This window comes from Salarias fasciatus, chromosome 7, assembly GCF_902148845.1.
Source record: "Salarias fasciatus chromosome 7, fSalaFa1.1, whole genome shotgun sequence".
NCBI classification, from domain to species: domain Eukaryota; kingdom Metazoa; phylum Chordata; class Actinopteri; order Blenniiformes; family Blenniidae; genus Salarias; species Salarias fasciatus.
The window spans coordinates 12,438,763-12,460,955 of record NC_043751.1 but is presented as its reverse complement, the minus strand read 5'-3'; the positions used below and the strand labels follow the sequence as shown (position 1 = coordinate 12,460,955).

Genomic DNA, 22,193 nt, shown 5'->3' with positions numbered 1-22,193 from the left:
TCCTCTCACCGTATTGACACTAAAACGCTGGTGATGCTGAGGGTGGTCTTGACGTGCTGACAGCGCCGTGCATCATGGTCCGATCAGGTCACTCACTCTGCTCGGTGGCCTGTAGCTAACAGCAGCTGTAACACCGCGTCTCAGCTGTCGTCCCACCGTGCAGTGTCAGCGCGACACGACCCGAACGGGTGTGAGTGACGCGACTGACATAACACCACTGCAAAGGGAGTAAAATACAAGTTGTTATGAAACAATAATATCCTGATCTGTTCTTCTGAGTGGCTATCTAGGCTGGGTGAGTCATGCTTTTTATTTTAGTCATTAGTCTTCATGTAAATGTAAAACCAGCAGCATCAATTTGAATATTTTATCAAATGTGACACTAACAGGTTTAATTCAAATGTATTTTTATTACATTTGAATACTATATTCCATTTATTTATTCATAATGAGATGTATAGACTCCTTAGTGTTTTTTTAGCTGGAAAGACATTGAAAGGCAACAACTTCTGGTTTGTAGGTCAGGATGTGTATTGTCTGAAATTTCCTATGTGTGAAATAATTCAGAATTAAGAAGTCATAATAAAAATATAAGTGTAAACATATATATATAGTCTAAAAAAAACTTTACATTAAAAGAAAGCTCTCACACCAAGATGTCCAGTGCCTTCAGTCTCTCTATACATGCTGTAAACACCGTGTATTACATGTTGGTGGACCAGTAAAACGCAGTCAAGTACAGCATTATTTCAAATTACAGCCCGAGAAACGCAACACCTCTGAGCTGCTGTTATCAGTAACGATGAAACTACACTTTATTCTGCGCCTCACGTCCATTTCCTGTTGCACTTGATTAGATAACATAACATTTATCAAACAGAAGCTTTCATACAAAGTGGAATAGAACAAGAGGACAGCAGCAACAGCTAGCACAGGACTGTGAGCACATTTATGATTCACTGAATGAAGCGAGGAATGTACATCTGTATACCAATGTTATCGTCTTCGAAAGGCTTTGCGTTTAATTATTTACACATTTTATGGAACATAACAGGCTTGTGCGTTTCCAAATTGTCCCCAAAATGCCTGCAGGAATAAGAATGTAAACACTGGTTATCGAGGCGCTGGAACAAAGCTCCACATAGAGGCTGTGAGGCGTCCGCCAAGTCTTTCAATCAATCACCTGTCATACAGCATATGCAGTTGTGCATGTGCGGTGCATGCACACATGCAAACACAGTCAAACCAAAACATGAAATGTGGGTGACGGCAGGCAGGCGGTGTCCAGAAACAGACCAGAGGATGGACAGGCCGAACAGCAGGTGTGCTGCGGCGTTCAGGATTAGCCGCCGACCTACGATCACAATCTCAGGGGCTTTATGGAGCCTCGAGTCGCTGTTGTCCGGAAGAGAGATGACAGCGAGCATCAGCGGCGCGGCGCTGGTTTGAGTTGCAGTGATGTCCTCTTTTCGGTGTGTGTGTGTGCGGGGAGTGAAGCACGAGGCGGAGTGTGTCCAGAGCACTGGAGGCTGTTCTGTGAGAGGGAAGCAGACAGGTGGTTAAAGCCGGCTCAGTCAAGTGTCTTGGAGAGAAAAGGAGGGAACAGATAATGTCAGAGCTGGGGGTTTTTTTTCTCCTCCTCTCTGCAGGGTCTGGTCTCTGCTTTTGTAGAAGAGAGGTGACAGTATCAAATTTGAGAGGAGTGAAAAAAACGGGCCACAGATGTGTTGATAAGGCGGATTAGGAACGAAGAGGAGGTGTGATTTGTTGGTATGGGGTAGATGTGGGTGAAGGCAGCAGATGGTGGGGCAGCTGGGAGTTGCAAGGTTTAAGGTGAGGGTCAAGAAAAAGACAAATTGATTATATTAGATTGCCTCATATTATGCAGCTGTTGTTTGATGGGCCTGTCCGTTTCATGTGGCAAGTACAGTTTGTCACATTAAAATGATGTCGGCCCTCTCCGCAATGCCACACAGATGAAGTAATAAAATGAACATACTGCCGCGGTGCAATATTTAATATTTAATAACCTGGATGGCTAATATTAATGTTTGAGAGTTGCAGTGCGAAATCACATTATCTTCAGGAGGAGATGTGAAGATAGACTGAGGCAGAGATATGCAAGCGACTGGAACTCCTCATTAATCTCATCTCATTATTAGAGACGATGATAAACAGAATAAAATTTGCAAACCCTTTTTTTCCATAGCTCCTTAAGTGTGTATCAATGCATCACTATGAAGGCTACCAGAGACTTGACTCATTAACTTTTATAGCTTAACAAATATATAATTTTGAAAGCATTATTGACCTAGCTTTTGCATTTACTTGTATTATTCTGAATTATATATCGAATGGACAAAGTAAACACAAAATGCAGTTTTTAAATGAAGGTTTTTTTTTACCTAACAAGGGAGGAAAAAAAATCCAAACCTACATGGCCCTGTGTGAAAAAAGTTGCCCGCAAAAAACCAAAACACCGGTTGCAGCACATCAAGCATTTGCAATAACTTGGAATGAGTCTTTTATATCAATACGAACCTTTACATAGAAAAAAACTAAACTAAACAGTAGTTTGAAGACACAGTTTTTTGTTTAATAGACTAAATGTACAGGCTTGGCAGCTGCTATTGACCGTAATATATATGTGCGATGGGAAGGCCAGATACGAAGGATTTGTCCATGCCAGTGGCAGCCTCAGACCAAACAGCCCATTAGGTTTTCATTGATGTTGCCAATGATTCAATAAAAGATAACGTGCCTGAGTTGAAAGCAGCGCTTGATTTCCTGCTTCTGTGTCCTTGGCACGAGTCAATTTCTCCTCATGGAGCCATATTTATGTCCGTGTGGCACGAGTTGAGTGCCAGGTTACAGTGTTTACCTTTGACACTGAAAGTATACATATATATATGTATATAGCATGTGTGTGTACGTGTGTGTGCTCGTGAGTGCCTTGTGTCCTTGTGAGGGGGGCAAAGAGCGTGTACCTGTCATGAAAGATGTCATGTGTTTTAGGTGAAGACATATTTTTATGTTAAACTAAAGTAAGAGTGAGGTCAGGGTGAAACATCCTCCCCTGATAAAACTGCTTTTTATGAGAGACGGTGAAAAGTCCTGCGACCTGAAAGACATGGAAACACGTGTGTGTGTGTGTGTGTGTGTGTGTGTGTGTGTGTGTGTGTGTGCACGTGGTGTTCATCCTACACTGTTATATTCTGACAGCGATCGTTTTAATATCGCGCAGTTCCCTGTAGTAATGTCTGTATGGACTCTATCTGCGTTTACGATTGATTTCCTGCCATTTTGTTAGCGAGTATTCACAAATACATCATTCAGGATCAGCTCCTCTCAAGTATTGGAGAAACCGCAATAAAAATTTCATCTGAAAATGTGTGATTACGAGGAGATAAATCATATTACTTTTAGCTCCCACATACTTTTTATTTCTCCCACAGGCATCCAACTCATTTTACTCCTCGGCCTCCGTTTAATCTCAGCGGGGATAAACCAGTAAAAAGGTATCATATTAACCTATGAATGAAAAGAACTTCAAAACTGTCCCTTCGTTTTACTGCAAGAAGTGCTTTTTTTTTTTTGAAAATGTCCACATTTAATGCTTTGACTGCTCAGTTCATCTTGAACCGACTAATATTTCTTTTTTTTTTTACAGGGATTTCATTCTAATGTAATCTTGCAAAAAATAATATTGCTGCAACCAGAGCTCCCCAGATCCCCCATCCCAGACTTTGAGGGCCTTTCTGTCTGTAGTTTGCAGCTTGTTGTTTATTTGTCTCTGTTGACCTGTGACCTCTGCTCAGGGACCTTCTCCAGACTCCAGAAGCTGAATGAGGAGAATGAGAAACATGAACAGATCGATCAATAGATGCCACAGTCTCATAATATTTGAAATTGGGGATCCGGTCGACGTTGCCCACCCCCACACTGTCACTGCATGTCTGCTGAAGTGCTAGAAAGCCACTACACCCACAGTGACAAGAGCTGACATTCTCTCTTTAATTGATATGTAAATTGCTCAACCCTGATTAAGTCTGGATTTAGATAATGAAATTAAAGGCCTGACGTACGGAGATGGTAATGGAATTGGGATGAGCGTGTCAGGTACCTGTGGGAGTTTGTTGACATTAACGTGAAGGTGTGTCGGAGCGGCGGCATTGTTCGGCCGCCTTGTTAATCTCCCGTGCCTTCCCGGGCGCTTGTGGAGAGTTCACATTGTTATGTACATTCGCCTCTTCTGAGACCCAGATCGGCGGCAGCTGCACAGTGAAATCACAAACTCTGTTACTTCTCCTCGGCAGGCCCGTCAGATGGGAGATTTTAACCCATTATCATCTCTGTAGACGAGTGTGTGACTCTTAAAAAAAAAAAAAAAAAAAAAAACAGCACGCCCCCTCCATGTGAGGATCATAAACACAAGTGGGAGCTGCAGATGGGATGTCACATTAGATCCGATGGCTTCTGTGTTTTGATGAATTATAAATGTCAAATGTCTCTATTAGCCCGCTGATATCAGGCAAACAATTTAAACATCCCAGAGGCAATTAGGGAGACAATAACGTTGGACGAGCATGTGACCTGATGACAGATATCTAATTATCTATTACTTCATCCAGCGAACATGTGAGTGTTTAATAAACACATCCATGCTGGGATCTTGTTTTCTCGTGATTTCAAAGCACCCTATAGTGAAAATACAATCATTAGACTTCCCGTTTCCTCATATTGGATTCGCAGGAATAGAAAATGAGCGGATTCAGGTGTCTGACTGGGTCGGTCTCTCTCAGTATCTCATTAGCTGCATGCTCTCCAGCTATTGATCTTGAGGAGACGCTAACTATGTTATGAGCCCCGGAGTTGTATCTTTCGATGTAGTAAACACAGGAAATGAGCGCACGAGGCCGATCACGTTCGCTGCCTTCAGTCATGTGCACTGCTTCTGTTTCGGCTGCATAGAAATGATCCCTCAGCTACCGACTGATGCTGTCAGTGCAGGAGAGAAAGAGCATCATATCATGTATTCTCATACTTATTCTTATTGTTATTATTAAATGATATTTAGCTTTTATCCCAGCTTAAAAGACCGTGACTTATGACCTTCTAAGAGAGACTTTCCATGGATGCATAACTCATAAATTCATATCAGCTCATATGATGGTTGAGATCTGAATATGTGGAGCTGAGTGGGATTGTTTCTAACTATAGCACAAAAGCTGAGGGAATGTGTTGAATTGATTATTGCTTCATGGTGATACACTTCATACTGTCGGAAAGCTTGTTTATTATCTGTTTTATGCCACATTTGTAGGTAACATGCATTTGTGGGATGAGCAGCAGAGCTGACTGTTCTGTTGCTGTCTTAATCTGTTTTGTGTTTTTTGCTCGGTCATTATTTTGACTTTTGATTTTAGTGCTATTTCTTCGTAGTGGAAATGTCATTTCTGCAATGTTCAGGGCTGTTTTGCAGCCGTAACCTCTTAATCTATTAAAACCTGGAGCAGCACACGCAGCTGTCCAGGCGCAACGTTATGAGAGGGTCTCATTATGTAGACCTATTAACAGCCAAATGCGCTGTCATCTGCAGAAAAACATGTGGATTAAATCACGTGTCCTGCAGCACTAAAGCAAGAAGCACACTCATTATATCACAGCAAACATTAATAAAATATAAAGACAAACGAGGCTTCGGGTCTCATTAAGCTCTTTGGAAATGGGTTCAGAGGTAAAGCTTTATTATTTACAAAATTGGGAAATGACTGGAATCATCACATCTTAAAAACTGCAATTAAATACTTGTTCGAGGTGAAAACAACTTTTCTGCTTACAGTCTGTCGGCTACTCTTCACTGGATTTTCTTTAATCACAACCAGAACATTATCTTCCCCCGAGGGGCAATTAGACTGACTGTAGACCAGCAGGACAGAGCTATTACAATATATCAAAATTAAACATTAAAAGACATTAAAGTGGAAAAACATTAACATTTTTTCAGCTGTCTGTTTAGAATATTTACGAGTTGAATTTCCCACCAGAGACCAAAATCTTTACTTAATCTGACAGGCTTTTTTTTTCACATTTACTTGATAGATCAACCTGGAAATCTGTTCTGGGGCCCTGGAGGATGAAGTGTCCTTGGAAACATCTGGCGTGCCACCTTTCCTCTCTCATCAAGAGCTGAAACGATATGTTGTTTTTCAGTAACGCTGCGGTTCAGATTTCTCCATGACTCCTGCGTCGTCCAGTCATCTCACCTCTTGTTTGCTTGATATTAAAAAGTCCTGACACCACCTACTCAGACGGCGTACACTGACATTAACAAACAAGCAAGCGGCCAAACTTTGAGCATTAATGTAGATTGGTTTGACAGATTTTATTTATTTATTTTTTTTTTTTACATCTTATGCAACTTGTGTCATTCCGGCTGCTTGCTGTTGTTCGTCTGTCAGAGCAAAGTGCAAATTCTATCAGCGGCATTTTATTCAATCCCGGTTTTCGCTTGCCTGAAACCTGTGGATGGAGAAAATGGAGCGATTTTCCTCCTTTTCACATTGTTCTCACACCGTCCAATTAGAGCTCCGAAACACAAGGGACGGCGCAATAGGCAGGCGGAGATGTGGGCAGTATAAAAGGACAAAAGAAGACCGCTGGTGTGACAGGCGGCAGAAGAAAGAAGAAGACAAAAGAGGAGCGGAATATTGTGTCTTTGAATACCTCCATACTTTCCTGCATGTAGAAATCACTTAAATGCTTTTGCAAAACTGAATTTAGATGTTATCACAGCTGCTTATCTCTGTCAACAATAACACCAGGACCGCAGTGAGCTCCACCGTGATGCTCTGTACATTCTGACATGTTTCTGTCACAACCAGCGCTCAAACCCGCAGCAGTCTGAGCCACAGTGGCTCATCTGTTATGTTGATTCGACCATGAATTCTCCTCACGTTTCATCTATGATCTTGTCACTTGTGTCACCTTGGACCACTTCTCTTGGATAATCTATCTTTTCTATACGTCATATGTCTTACCGGTGAACTTCTTTCCTGCAAGTAACTCAAGAAAATATATTCTGGAGTTTTTGACACTGAATGTCAAAAGTCATACAAGTCATCCATCCATCCATATGATACAGTGAAAACACAATACAAGGAAACAGTAAATACAACAAAAAATATCAAAAAAAATACCACTTAAAAAGTAGATTTGGAGTACTTTTCAAAAGGCTAAATATTTAAAGGACCAAAAACAGGTAAAACTGAAATAAAATGTTGCGTTTGGCACCAGACAGACTCGTAACACCAGACTGTTGGCGGAGCAGAAGCTCATCTTTATTTCAAAAGGGACAAAACCAAAAATGAAAAATGTCAAAACAAAGTCCACAAGAGCACCTGGGAAAAATGGCAAAAGTCCATTTTTTTTTTCAACCCCAAAACCACACAGAACTCTGACGGTCGCTGAACATAACTCACAGGGAAGGCAGACGCACCAACAGCCAGAGCTCATAGAGGACGCCCAGCATATATCAGAGACATGACAATCACACGACCAGGCACAGGTGAAGGACATCAGGGCGGGAAACAAAAATCAGACACAAGGCGGGGAGGTCAAGACGCCGGAATTCAGAGATAGATTCAGAAGACGAAACGTGAACAATGACAGAAAAGATCAAATGGACAATAAAACCAAATAGAACTTAATAGGTAAAGAGGATATAGACAAATAAATTGCAAATAAAGTAACACAGCATAAAGATTGAAAAAAATGAATAAATGACATTTGATTAATTAAATTGAGATGAGTGCTTTAAACTTTGTGTTTAGCTGATATATAACTTGTATATACAATCAGGGGAGTAATGACACGACTGAACTCAAACCATGTAAACATAAAGGAAGGAACGCCAGCTGGATGTGAAGCTGCATTTTGTTTTAATTCACAGGGTCGTCAGAGTCACATTAATCTTTCCGTGATGTCCGTCGTTGCTTGTGTGTCTGATCGGCAGCTTCACACTGCATCAGAGACCGGAGACTATTACTGGAGTTATTACCAGCGCTCCACAGCGATCGGCTTTTAAATGAGTCCATTCCCGCCGCAGCACGAGGACTGAATGAGAAAGTAACTCCGACTAAACCCAGTCATAATTTATTGATCCCCGTTCGTGTTACCTATAGCTGAGGTTCTGGAGTTGTGTCTGTTTCTCTCTGTGATCCGCCAATAACATCCCGACTCCGCATCAACAGCTCTCTCCGAAATTAAAGTTCACTGTTGAGAGCGGTGATTCGGTTCTGGTTCATCCCACACAGCCGTGTTGGGGAGCACAAACACTTTCCCTGCACTTGATCTTAAATCACTGGATAACCGAGTTTCTGCTGTACAAAGTGAGGAGGTTTCTCTTAACGGGCACGCCGACAGAAATGTTTTAGCTTAAATGTCAAGTAGTCCATCGTTTCTGTGCAAGAGTCGACAGAAAAATGACTCCTGTCGTGTCATTTATATGAAGTCCTGCCGTCATTACCGCTGATGCAACATTATTCTACAACATGTTTACAAATCGTCCATCTGCAACATCCCACAAACATCTCAGTCCTCTCCTTTTTTTAAATGTATATAACAATCCCACCAGCTCAGAGATCCTGCAAGTTTTCTGGGGTCATAAGAAAAGATTCTTTCACTTTTTTGTAAGCAACCTCCCTCTGAGGACCAATCCTCCACTAACCGCACTGTCTGGTCAAGTAGTCGTTTTCGGCTGAATGCTTTCAAATGTTTTTCACATTATGAGACACTTTTGACGACAGCTGTTGGGACGAGTGATGGAGAAGAAGGAACACTGTCCATCATTCTACTGACTTTAATATGAAATGAAAGTCTGATAAGCAATCTGTAGCTGTTTGCACTAAAGATCATTTCATAACTTGTTCATTCTAAATGTTCTTCATGTGCATGTTTTTGCATGTTTGAGCCACTTGGTGAAGCATATATATGCTTTAGAGATCCAGTATGGTAAATAATGGCCTCACGACCCAAAAAAAAGGGATAGTAGCGAGGACTCAAGAAAGAGAATTCAGAGGGAGGTTTAGTGACGGGAAAGCTGGCAAATAAATCTACCACATTGGTAAATGTGCCTCCAGTAGATCATAACCACTTTTTGAAGTCCCCATTTAATGTTATTACAACAGAAGCAGAAGGCACTTTGCTATGTGGAGGGAATTTCAGTATAATTATAGATCACAGGATGTAAAGAGAAAATAAAAATCACTTAACAAAATTCAATACATTTTCTTAACAAAAGTAATAATAATAAAGGACATAAAATGCAAAAGGGAGAAAAAATGCAATGAAGTGTTTCCAAGATTTTTCATTTTCAATTTCGTTTAAAAAACTTGAATTACAGCAGGTCAAAAACAGCAAGTGTCTTCAGAAAAACTCAAATGTAACAGTTTAACATGGGGTTTCAGGAATGATCTGAAAGAGGGCATAATGGATTCACTAATGAACACAGAGCTTCCAGAGGAGTCTAAAAACTATTTTGAGGGGATAAAGAGCATATAAAGTCGTGCATACAAACGCTTTCATAGTTGAATTACGAGTATTTGAGATGAAGAAACAAGAAGAAAGACATCAGAGAAAAAAATAGCTTTACAAAAGGCTTTAAAATTGGACACACTTCCACATTTCCAAGGGTTTCAGATCAAGAACTGTGAAAACTATGAACCAAAGAAAACCAGCTGCCTCAACGTATCAGCACACGGAAAGCGGAGGCTGATGCAGCTTTCTTCACCGTGTCAACGCTGATAACCCAGTGAACCTACAGAAATGTTTAAGACAGACGGGAGATCGGGGGAACAATGAGTTTTCTGGCCTTGGCAGGTGGCTGCCATTGCACTGATAATCAAATAAAAACATGCACAGGTAAATCTGCACCAGAAACGGCCATGCATGAAGAATCGCCATTCAGACATTAGCATCAGGCACAAAGACAGTCCGCCGCTCACTAAATGACTAAAGATAATTGCGCCTAATTAGAGAGCCTTGATTAAGGTGCAGTTTTTGATTTAGGAGAGATGATCCATGTCTCGGTTTCTTATCATTTTAATTGTTCATTTTAGCATGCATGACTTTATTCTTCCTGTCAAGTGGCAAAAGGCATACATTTAAGCACTGTGTCCAGAAATACACTCACTGACTTCAAATGGAAAAGATTATTATTTTAATTTTTATTATGTACGCATTGTTAATATGACTTTTTATGTGGAAAAAGGTCTTCTATTGTTGTCATGTCCATATAATGATTTAATTCTCCTCCCCTAATTCTTCCCATAAGTTATAATTACTGAAATTTCTGAAACCTTGTTTTTCTTTAAGCAGTATATTAAAACTGTTGCAAAGCTGCTGTCTCTCGCTGTCCTGCTCCATGCTTTAGTGGCTGTTGTGTCAGCATTAGCATTAGCATTAGTATTAGTCTGCCTCCACTGAGCCACAGACGCATTTGCAGTTCTTGAATAAACATTTGCTCTGTCTACATGCTTACAGTTCACTCAGCTCTCATGCTGCTGCTGCTCCTCGCCGCCCTTCATATATTCTGTTTGATTGGAGACGAAGTGTTACGCAGAGCCACGCACGACTGCTGGAGAGAGTATCCTTCACAGACGTGCAAGCAGTTGATAGAATTTGACTTTCATACAGAATAATGAGACGTAAGCGGCGTAAATGTGTTTGACTTCCAACCAACTTCGGCTGAACTTCGTTTGTGAATCAGTAAGAAAGCCATTTTTGTTGAAGTAACTGTTAAAGTAATCCACTACTCCAGTAAGTCTCCAGTAACTCCATTAAAGTGCCGATTTGAGAGAAGTTGATCCCGACCACGATGTGAAGACAGCGGCCGCTGTGATCTGCTCGCGTTCATAAACACCGCCACCTTCTCGCTCCTGTGACAATGACAAATTGTTTTAATTTTCAAAACAGCGAAAAGATTTGAGAAACACTTCTTATTTACTAACATGATTACGGTTCTCTTGAGCGCCTCCATTTAAACTCACATCGCAGACGTTTCTGTTCCTGTAAAACTCAGCCTGCATCTCTTTCAGAGAAACCCTGTTATGTTAAAAAAAAAAAAAAAAATAGTAGCATGTTTATCATTTATTCATGATGCATTTACAGCAGGAGGGATTTTCATGATCAAAAATCATTTCAGTGATTTTCCTTCATTCCCAGCCTGCACTGAGGTGGATGGATGTTTAATGGTTTTTATTTGCCTGCAACATGTAGATTCAACATGATGTGTATCATCACTTCTCACTCACACTGAAGCCTACAGTCAGAGGAGGCTTCACTGAAACACACATGGAGGGGAGATGATTATGTCAGGGGAAGGACAGCACATCTCAGTGAAGAAGAATGGAGCGACAGCGCCCTCTGCCGTGGGCAACATATACAACGCGTTGAGGGAGGAGATGGATTTGTTTAAAAATGAAGATGTTTGGCATGTTCTTGTTTTCATCAAGCTTTTCATTTCCCTTTTTTTTGTACTCTGCTAACTAAGCTTACCTGTACTGGACTGCCTGACAAGAAATGTTGATGAAATCATACTGTGTACTGCTCGCTTCCACGTGGTATACGTACTTAAAGCGATACTTCAACATTTTGGCAAATTGGCCCATCTAGGGCAATTCGGTAGTCATTTAGAACAGCATACTTACTTTTTTTGTGAGGGCGAGCTGTTGTTTATTCAGCGGTGAGTCTGAGGAGAGCTTCACGGCGGACATAATGGAAGTGGATGGTACAGTAGCTTCCCTCGTCAAACTCATCAATCCAACACAATCCAACAACCCCAAAACACACTTTGGTGGACACGTTATAATCCCCACATTCACTACGCTGTGAAATATTAATGCAAAATTACGAGATTGAGCGTTTTTTTGCGAAGATTGCTAAGACGGAACTACTTACTAAACATGGCGTCTGGGCGTAGTGATCTCAAAAGAAAAAGTAGTTCCCAATATTTGCTTCAATGTCGTAACGCTACAATATTATTTATTGGTGTTTCACAGCGTGGTGAATGTGCGGATTATAACGTGTCCACCAAAGTGTGTTTTGGGGTTGTTGGATTGTGTATTTGATGAGTTTGACGAGGGGAAGCAACTGTACCGTCCACTTCCATTATGTCCGCCGTGAAGCTCTCCTCAGACGCACCGCTGAATAAACAACAGCTCGCCCTCACAAAAAAAGTAAGTATGCTGTTCTAAATGACTACCGAATTGCCCTAGATGGGCCAATTTGCCAAAATGTTGAAGTATCGCTTTAACACCGTGGGTAATGAAACAATTTTTGTCCAGTGTCCAGGTGCGTTGGGGGGCCTGTCAGTGTGGACTTTGCATGTTTTCCCTGTGTTTGTATCTGTTTTGTCTAGGTGCTTCCAGGGGTGAGGTTTAAATATTATATTTAAACATTAAATGTGCCTATTTTTGAGACAATCATCTTTTAAAGTTCACTCACATCTGACCATCTGACCACTGTTAATGTTGCATGAAAAAAATAAAGTTTTCCTACAAATTGACTTCAGTTAATGAAATCCTTCACTTTCATTCCCTTTGAGACCCTTTTTTTTTAATCTCTAGAAGAAGATGCTCAGTTCCACTGAGAATATAATTCGATTAAGACCTTTGGCTGCTGTCCTCATTCAGCTCTGGAGCAATTCTGCCTCAGTGCGATCGATACTCTGGAGGCTTCGTCAGAATACCGACAGGGTGGAATGTGACGGACTGGGAGGGAAACAAAAGACTTAGACGACACACTCCGACTGCGTTTTTACGCGGAAACGTCAAGCTTTACTTGGTGGACATTAAGACCAGAGGATATCGAGCGCTCTTAAAGCTCAAGAAAATCTTCCTGATTCGCCTCATTATTCAAGGACTTGTTCTCATTCATTATTCTAATTATTCAAAGCGAAGGGACAAGCGAAAACACGTCGAGCTGCAATCAGACGCTGTTTACAGTTCAGGGGTACAACAAAAACACTTGGATAAGATGCAAGTTTAAAAAAATTATTTATAATATGATACAAGGATATTTTGTGCAAGAGGTTGCCGGGGCTGTGAAAACCTGTACATGACGAACAAAGCACATCAAATTAATTAGCGACCTGAAAGTGAAGCACGGCGGGCGAGCCATGATCGTGTCGAACTTCGTCTAAAAACTACCGGGTTACAAGCTTGTATGATACAAAATGCTGTCCAACAGTATACAATGGCTGTATATAGGATTAGATTACATATTTATATAAAGTGCAGAAGGAATAAGCACTCGCAGCGAGAGGCCTGAAGTGCTCTGTGACTGAGTGTAAACCCACCACCACATGCTGGAAGCCGTTCCCGTCACACGGCCGGGTGGTCGGGTCGAAACTACCTACAGATTTGGCAGGGCAGTTATCACAAACTGTTGGCCGTAGCTCAGCGGCAGAATATATTCTGTAATACAAAAAAATGTATGAAAGCGTTACCAAATCTGTGCAATATATTGAGTCTTACAAATATCAATATGAACAGTTGTGGAAAAAAAAAAAAGGTATCCAAAAGTTCCCCTTTTTACAGTTATAAATACACACGTGTTTGCTGCTTCTTCTACATTGAAGTGTAGCACCATGGGCTTGTTTTTTCCTTTTGTTTAGTTTAGTTTTTTTCTCCCACCACTAAATAAGAAATAACCTGAAATAAATGAGGAGATGAAATCTCTCTTCTTGCATCAGAGGGAATAAGACATCTTTGATGTTAAAAGATATAAGAAAATATATGCACTGTTAGTGACTAGATTACATGTTTTGTATATACTCCATAATTCTGGTTCGTCACTTTAAGGTTGCAAGATTATTTAAAAAAAAAAGAAAAAAGAAAAAAAAAGAAAAGAAACGAAAAGCGAGTGAGTTCAGCATCACAGTTGAGTCTTGAAAATGCAGGAGAGCAAAGAGGCATCGAGCAGTCCGTCAGACTGGGTCCGTCGCCTCTCCGCGCCAAAACACCAGCAGCAGGGGATTCTGGGAGATTATCTAGGTCTGCTGGGAACCCTACAAGAGGACAACAGCAAAATTAGCATCTTTAAAACAAAACAAAACGGACATGTCATCTGATGCAGTGGAAACGGTTTCCTCCTTACTGAGTTGGTTCTTTTGCGTTTCCAGCAGTCTGGATTGAGTCTCTTCTGCTCCTCGGCGAGCGCCTTGGCCTCCATCGTGTACATCCTCCTCTCCTCACTCTTCATCTTCTTCCACTTGTCCCCCAGGATGACGCTAATGGCTCTGCGGCAGAAAGGTCGCAGACAGATCAAAACTCAGTTTGTCACATTTGAGAGAACTCATATTTGTTGCCCTTTCACAGTTTTTCTATTTCTTTTTCTTTTTTGTATCATGAATTTACTTTTCACAATTTACTAGACACATTCATACTGTTGTCTGACAATAATGTCAATAATTGAGCGTTACCACCAGGCTCTTTCAGAGTGACGCCATTCAAAGGTAGAAATTTAAAGCATCACAGACAACAGCAGAGAATTAACCTCGTCGCTTCTTGAAAAGGGCAAAAACAACACCGATATTACTTGTTGACGGATTCTGAATATAATGAAAGTGCAGAAATTGCTTCTCTACTAATAGAAGTACAGAACTAAGAGTAACCTAAAGTGTCTGCTGTTTCTTTTCCCTCAGTTTGTTATTTCATCCTTGCCCTTGAGGCTCCAGACATTCATAAGGAATTCTCTTTGTTAAAGTACAAAAAAAAAAAAAAAAAAACCCACACCTGGTCGTGGACTTTACGTGAGCAGCCCAAAGCCTGAACCACTCAGTTACATCCAACACAAAGAGAGTAATTATTCAACCCCAGCAGTCACTCTGTGTTACAGTTATCTGCAGACTTTCTGCGTTTCAACATGTTCGGGGAAAATGAAGGAAACAGTTAAGTGTGATGAAAAAAGAAAAAAAAAAATCATCCTGGGGAATATATTGGACTCTTTCATTTCCCCTTTTTGGTCAAAGCAAACTGTCAGAACTCTTTAAAAAGGCTGTAAAAACAGCAGCTGAAATCAGCTGGAATGAGCCGGATCGGCACACGCGCTCCACAGAGTCGCGGCCTTCACCAAATCACTGATGACAATATGCGGTTACTGCGTTTGAAATGAAAGTCTGATCACGTTACGGTCATATTCTGACCACAGAATAGGAAATATAAATGTTAATCTGGCTCTCTAATGTGGAAACAATAGCACTGTTTGTCAAAATAACTGTATTTTAAACACAGAATAAACATTCACAACATTTTAACAGGATTTCGGATCAGCTGAGATGAGGAGTTTAGAATGATTTAGTCAGGACGATACATGTTTGTGGCTCTTTCTCCTGCAAATGCAGCAAAATGGGGATTTAGAGGAAAAAAAAGGAGAGTTTGTAGTGCAGAGTGTAACTGTTGGAGTTTGATGAAGGGCTCTGTCTGTACATGTCTGACTGAGTAGGTGTACATTAACTCTGAGAGCAAGGAGCTGCAAGAAGCACAGTGCAGCAGTTTAATGGAAAAATATGGCTCAAAAGTACAGCAGATAATTATTTTCTGTCACAAACCTTTGCCTCATTATGGATTCTCAGGGCAGTTTATGCAGAATTTACCTTTTCATGTGTTTTCAGACGGACTCGGTGACACTAAAAACCACTGAAAGCGTTTATTTATGACTTATGCTTGAAGTCTCGGTCATGCAACAAACACACACGACAGTGACATTCAGTGCACTGGCGTTCACACCTGTTGTCTTTCCCAGGGTACATCTGCGTGTACTCCACTCGGTACTTCTTGGCGAAGAGCATGAAGGCATTCATTGGCCGCTTGCATTTTGTGGGCGTGGCACCACTGGCTGTCCCTGAGTTGTGACTCCTGCTCGACTTGCTGCTGGAGGACTGCGGGGAGCTGGCGCGCTCCCAGTCCGGGCTGACGGCGCCCCCGCTGGACAGGGAGGCCCTGCGCTGGCGAGCCATGCTGCTCAGGACGTACACTGCTGAGGAGTCCAGAGGGGTGAAGTCGTAACTGCAGGGCAGAGGAAAGAGGTGCGTGTGTTTATATCTATATGCTGGTCTCTCTGGCGTTCTCCCCAAACCTTTAAACACAAGCATAACACTAAGCCAAAAAAGCTGTTCAGCAGGTTGGCCCTTTCACTGATCTCACTCCACTTCCCTCGTGAACCCCGAGGGAGAAGAAGGAGGTAGAAAGCACAAGTCCGGTCCAGCGGAGGAGGGTTCAAGCCCCAACAGGTGCCTCTCCTTCACTCAACCGCCGTCACTCTGTTGCTTATGTTGGAATGTGTATAATGGTGGTGTCTATCTCTTTACATTTCTCGAATTAAATTCAAAAACAAGCATTAAAAGGTGTAAACAAAAAAAAAAACACAAATCTCTTTCGCTCCCTCCCTCTGACGGAGGAACTGGGAGTCCGTGATCTGACTGAGCCTCCTGAACTCACCACGTCTGCACTGAGCTGATTTGTGTCTGTTTACTTGTTGCTCTGTCTCTGTCCTCTCCTTTTTATCGCTTTCTGTGCCCTAAGTCCAACCAAAACAGCAGAAAATCTCCACCTCTGATTCGGCTTCAGCAAAGTTTCTTCCTGCTAAAAGTGAGTTTTTTTCTTTCCACCGTCCCTGATATGCTTGATCAGGTGGAACTGTTGGGTTTTTGAGATGAATCTGTTGAATTTCGCCCTACATCAATAAAACTAAATTAAATTTAAATGAATTTACTGTATAGAGTAAAATAAAAAAGTGAAACTTGGTGTTTTCCGACAGCAGTCATCAGAGAAAAAGTCGTTCTTCCCACAGATGGTCACAAATGTTGTTGGTGCTCGTCTGATGGGTGACTCAAGCACGATCACACGCATACTGAAAGTGTACCTTCTGAAAGTGTCAAAGACGACAGAGTCATCGCAGTTAATGGCATCGGGGTGGTTTGGCGGCAGACACAAATCTCCCAGCTGCATCTCATAACACGGGATCCCATGATGCACCACAGTAAGGCTCGGGTAAAAGGAGGACCACCCTGAAAAATACAACAATTTGCATTTGCAAGCATTATTTTGTTAGTAGAAGATCTGTTTCCCTCTTTAGCCTGAGCACTACAGTGCTAACAGCTGCTTCTCAAACAACAAAACACAAACTCCTGATGTCCATACACAGACATGTATCAGTATATTTTCCAGAGGTGATTTTACCTTTATTTTTGACAAAAAACGGGTGATCCAGTCGGCATTCAGCTGTGAGAAGGCCTTGATCAGGCGAGCCTGGGTCAAAAGTCAGCTTAAGAACCGCCTGGCTGAAAGATATCGTCTCTTCGTGGTTTACCAACTTCAGCCCATCAGAACCATATCTCTGGAAATGAAGGAGACGCTCGGTGAGAGCTCTGTTTGACCGGCTACATCATGACAATACCAGGTGAGTCAATTTGTAGAAAAACAAATTACTGTCGTATCACTAGGTTTCTATGAAGTAACAGAAAAAAAAGCAAATAAATGATTTGATTCTGTCAATCTGACTGCCACCTTGTGGCCCATCTGAGGTATTGTAATAGAGACCATCAAGAGATCCAGATTTCTTTACTCATAGATTCAAACAATTCTAAGTTATTTAAGAACCGGTTGGGCTAATGTGGTGGGCAGGAATATGGCCATGTGAATGATCCACAAAGCATGTTTTAAAATAGTGGTCCTTAAAAAAAACAACGTGAATTAAAACTCTAATTACTCAAAATGTTTCCCAAAATGCTGACCCTTTGGTATTACCTGCATCCTTGAAGTAGCTCTCGGTTATCAACAGGTTAAGAACTGAGTGTTTCATGATGTTACTGACGTCACTCTGGGCCGTCTTACCTTCATCGAGGGTGAAGTTGGTCTCATGGCTTCATCGTCTGAGTCGTCATCTGAATCACCCAGTTCATCAGCTTCCTGCCATTCCACATTTGGACCGCGATGGAAGCGAAGGCGGGTTCCTGGATATCAGGACAACAATGCCCCGTTAGAAAAAAGCAGGCGTGCTTCCTGAACATGAACTTATTACTTCTGTTTGAACAGCAGATAAGAGAATTTTTTTTTTTTTTTTTACATTTTTAATCATGCTCTTCTTGTTGAGAAATAAAGGGTCAGCTGATGCTCCTGCTGTTAAATATTATCTTGATTAAATATTTGCTTGGACACCAGTGTTGGAAAAACAATTGCGTTTAAAAACTGCACTGTGCGTTTCAGTGCTGTATTGTGTTCTTAATGTTTAAACGTGTTTATCTAACTTTTTAGAGCAGTGACGAATGACGAATTTCTGTTTTTATGTTGCAATAGTTCAACTGATAAACACTTAGAGGTTAAAAAGCTGGCTTCCATTTTGAGAATTACATGTAAATTGTGGCAATTCTTCTATGTATTTCTCTAAAGTTTTGTATATTTAATCAAAACATTTGTGAAATGTGTTTGTGTGAGTTGCTTGTAAATGGGTATGTTTGTGGTCACCTTTGAGGAAGCAATGCCAGGCCGTGGACGGCCAGGAGTGAGACCAGGCCATGTCTTCATCGTCTGAAAATGATGAGGACATCGAAAAAACCCCGGACTCTGACTCGCTACTTGCCTGATGGAAAAAGAAACATCGCACCGTGAAAATGGTCTCAGAATGCATGTGATGCAAAGTTTACCAGAACAGAGTTTCAGAGCCAAGAGGAATGGATGATTCTCTGATTTTCTAAGGGTGAGGCTGAAAGTGAGAGGTTACCCTGACACGCCTGCGCTCCCTGAGGTGGCCTCTGGACGGGTTGGGTGCGCTGCTCGCTAACGGGGGTCGGGCGTAGGAATGTAAACTATTACTGTTGCCAAAGATGTGAACTGGAGACGATCTGAAAATAACGACTCGGTTAAAAATATATCAGCCATTTTTTTTATTGATTTATCAAATGCAATCATAGTGCTGATTAATCTTTCATACATTAAGATCAACACATCAGTTATTCTCTAAATTTCGACGATGACATGATAAACTTCTTAACTTTTAGAGAGAAAGTCCCAGTGAAACTTGCTTTTGCAGATCCCTGCTCACATGGATGCAAATTGCAAAGATGGTTCAAACTAAAAATCTGCCCAATTCCTGGAACTGTTTCACAAGACACATTTCAGCCATGCAGCTAACTTGTCAGTCCAGCTCTGTAAAATACCCCCGGGGGACAGATGAGTACAGAAGGTAGCCTCAAATATTTCTCTGTTGTTATCTTACACATGTGTTTCTGGAGTTAGGGTCAGTTTATATTACTACAAACCTCTTATGTGGGGCGTCCTTCAGCAGGGGGCTTTGAGGACTGGTGGCAATGTTGGCTAACTCAGCGAGCCAGTTGGTGCTTGGAGAGCAGCTGAGCTCCTGGTGAGAAACTGCTCCAACCTGAAATAACCCCGAAGACCTCTGGTCCTCTTCCACCTCCTGCAGCTCCGGCATGTCATCTGTGGAGAGGAGGCCGTGGCATTCACGTTACATGTGATGACATACAGCTTAACTTAGCAGTAGGTTGGGAATTTTTACCATAATCCATGTGACACCCAGGTGAGGAAGGCAGGTCCTCGTTACACTTGAGTGGATCAAAAGACTCGTCCATTGTCACACTGCTGCTCCGTTTCCTCTTCTTTATTTGTTTTTTAGTCAGGCTGCAGTTCACCTTACTAAACTCCCATCATCACACTGGGAAAGATCAGATGGTTTCAGGAAAAACAAGAAGGCAAAATCAGACACACATTTCACAATCAAACTGAAACTGCTCCTGAGTAATTATGTAATCTAATGAATGAGAGCTATCCTTAATTCCTATGAATAGAATAAATAAGTCTTTGCAACTGCAAACAAAATAGGGATGTGTTTACTTTTGATCGAATTGGGTGAGTTTGAGACATTATGAAATGTTGCAGACAATGAAAATAACCGCATGTTCTGCAAAGGCTGCACAAGAAATCTGCTGAAGGGCAAAGACACCTCAGACAGAATGTCGCTATCGATCGCCATGTGCAGGATCAATATCATGCAAAAGCTGGGCAGCATTCAGGTGATCCTTTGTCTCTTAATCCACACAGCAAACCTCGGGGAGCAGTCACGTGACTGGCTGCGTGGAGGCCTTGTTTATAAACCTAAAAGCATTTATAGCGCATGCGCACCAGAGCTCATTCATTCATAACTGCGCAGAGATAGTGACAAATAACAAAAAAGGTCCTGAAAAGTGCAACACGGACGCTTAAAAACACGCAGTTTTAGAAAATATGCACCGATGTAAATGACACGGCAAATGCATCGACACTTAATGCGACTTTCTTTCGTTTTATTTCGACGGACTGTGTGGAAAACAACCCTGCAATCAATTAAAACGATGCAAGCGTCCAACAAAACACGCTAAGACAAAACTAACGACGATGTTAATAAATGATCGACAGTAGTTTGAAAACGATTGACACTACAAAAACACGAGCATTATGAAAACGCATTGCCAACAAATCGTACAAAATATACTGTTTCCGATCCAAAAGACGATCTGAAATGCAGGATTGTTGTTTTCACACTGATCTGGATCATAAATAGTGTCTCGCATTAAAAGCTAGAATCTGTCGGGTGAAACACTGTAAACAAAAGAATGTCAACAAGTTGAGGCATGACGCAACCCCTCCGCTCATTTCAAAATGAATGACAAGAAAACATCTGGAAGCCCTTCAACGACATTTTATCCACGTCCACGGCAGCCTTTCGCCGAATAAAAGACGTGTTTTAATTCAGAAAGGAGGCGACGGGAGGGTTTGTTATCACCAAAACAACAAGCGTCAGAGCGCCAAGGGGGGAAAAAAAACCTTAGTCGATCTCAATCTGCCTGTCGACGACAAATGAACGCGTGACAACATCACGAAAACCTCCATCTAGTTTTGCAAAGACGCGGATAACACAACGACGGAGCTGAAACGGAGGATCAGGCTGTAATTTCTTCGAAAAAAAGTAGTCAACTTCCCACTTACCAAAGCTTGTCGCCATCAAGAAACTCTGTGGCATTCACTCGAGGGGCGGAGACGAACGGCTCAGAGAGACGCTGCTATTGGTCCACAGGGGCGTCAATCACAGCGATTCCTCTGTCCCATTGGCCCAAACAGTTGAGGAAAATGAATAAGGCGGGGCTTACTTTGTTGATCATCGTGTCATTGGATGGAAGTGAATGTCTGTTTCTACCCAGTAACAGCTGATTGGCAATAACAAGAACAATACACGGTTATTTTTTATCTGCAATGTTGCAACAACAGCAAGAAGTACTTGCTCACATTGCAGATTAAATCCTCGTTTCTGTTAGGAAACCTCTGCTTTACGTTTCTACTGCACAATCCTGTGAACCAGTAAATGAGTGACTGAACAATGAATGAATGGAGAATGAATAGAGAATGGGAACCTTGAAGGAGTGACTGTCACTACACACAAAAAACAGACATGACACGCAATTATAAAATGTTTTTTATTGACATGAAAAGTGAAACATACAGTACCAGTATTGTGGTTTTGCCTCCAAAAACGACAAGAACTACCAAGGTGGTGAAATTAAAAAGTAGCATGTTTAAGTGGAAACCCATCTTTTAACGGTTCAAGCTGCAGAAAAAAATACAGGAGACTTCAATTATTTATTTAAAAAGAGAGACAAGAATAGAGAGCAAGAAGACCCACTTTAGATTCCTGTCAAATGGGAAACAGTATAAGTTGTTGGCAGAGGTAGACAGCAAATATGGATATCATAATAATGTATGTTTCACCTACACAAGAACAGCATGACTTAAATTTTACGTGAAAACACAGAAAAAAACCCATTTGTCTTGAGACATCACCTATAATGACTACAGACTAGCGGGGCAACTTATAAAGTTAAAAGTGGGTCTATATAGTAACAGTAAATACTTAGTTTCAAAATTGTACAGCAATGTGTTGTATATTCTTACAAAACTATCAGCTATCTCTCTGAAGTTTGCTTTTTTGTAAAAGCATAATATTAGGCTGACAGCCACAAACACTTACCAACAATGAATTACAGCTTATGAGCGTGTGTTCAATTGATTAAATCTCACGATGAACAGAAAAATGTTTTGTAAAAACGTTAAGGTACTGCCAAGTCTACATTCTGTTGTAATCAA

The 22,193-nt window shown here is 41.3% G+C and overlaps 1 protein-coding gene across 2 annotated transcripts; it reads right to left on the bottom strand.

The window, feature by feature from the left end:
* Positions 1 to 13,680: 13,680 nt before the first annotated feature.
* On the bottom strand, positions 13,681 to 21,082 carry hbp1 (HMG-box transcription factor 1). Of its 2 annotated transcripts, XM_030096679.1 has the most exons (12): positions 21,042 to 21,082; positions 19,576 to 19,731; positions 19,319 to 19,496; positions 18,781 to 18,901; positions 18,525 to 18,639; positions 17,895 to 18,013; positions 17,241 to 17,397; positions 16,924 to 17,068; positions 15,789 to 16,067; positions 14,158 to 14,299; positions 13,916 to 14,068; positions 13,681 to 13,876 (listed from the first exon to the last, which is right to left on the bottom strand). In XM_030096679.1, the coding sequence occupies exons 2-11, from the start codon at positions 19,646 to 19,648 to the stop codon at positions 14,051 to 14,053; spliced, it is 1,347 nt and encodes a 448-aa protein (XP_029952539.1). In that variant the 5' UTR covers positions 19,649 to 19,731; positions 21,042 to 21,082; the 3' UTR covers positions 13,681 to 13,876; positions 13,916 to 14,050. The 2 variants fall into 2 exon arrangements, with proteins under 2 accessions (XP_029952539.1, XP_029952540.1); XM_030096680.1 differs by lacking the exon at positions 21,042 to 21,082 and having other exon boundaries at positions 19,576 to 19,874.
* Between the last annotated feature and the right edge of the window lie 1,111 nt (positions 21,083 to 22,193).

Excerpts from the sequence above, each read along its gene's own strand:
- hbp1 (XM_030096679.1), bottom strand. The coding sequence starts at position 19,648 with ATGGACGAGTCTTTTGATCCACTCAAGTGTAACGAGGACCTGCCTTCC. Across the intron at positions 18,902-19,318 it reads AAGGACGCCCCACATAAGAG|ATCGTCTCCAGTTCACATCT; the intron begins GTTTGTAGTAAT and ends CGTTATTTTCAG. Across the intron at positions 18,014-18,524 it reads CTGGCATTGCTTCCTCAAAG|GAACCCGCCTTCGCTTCCAT; the intron begins GTGACCACAAAC and ends CCTGATATCCAG.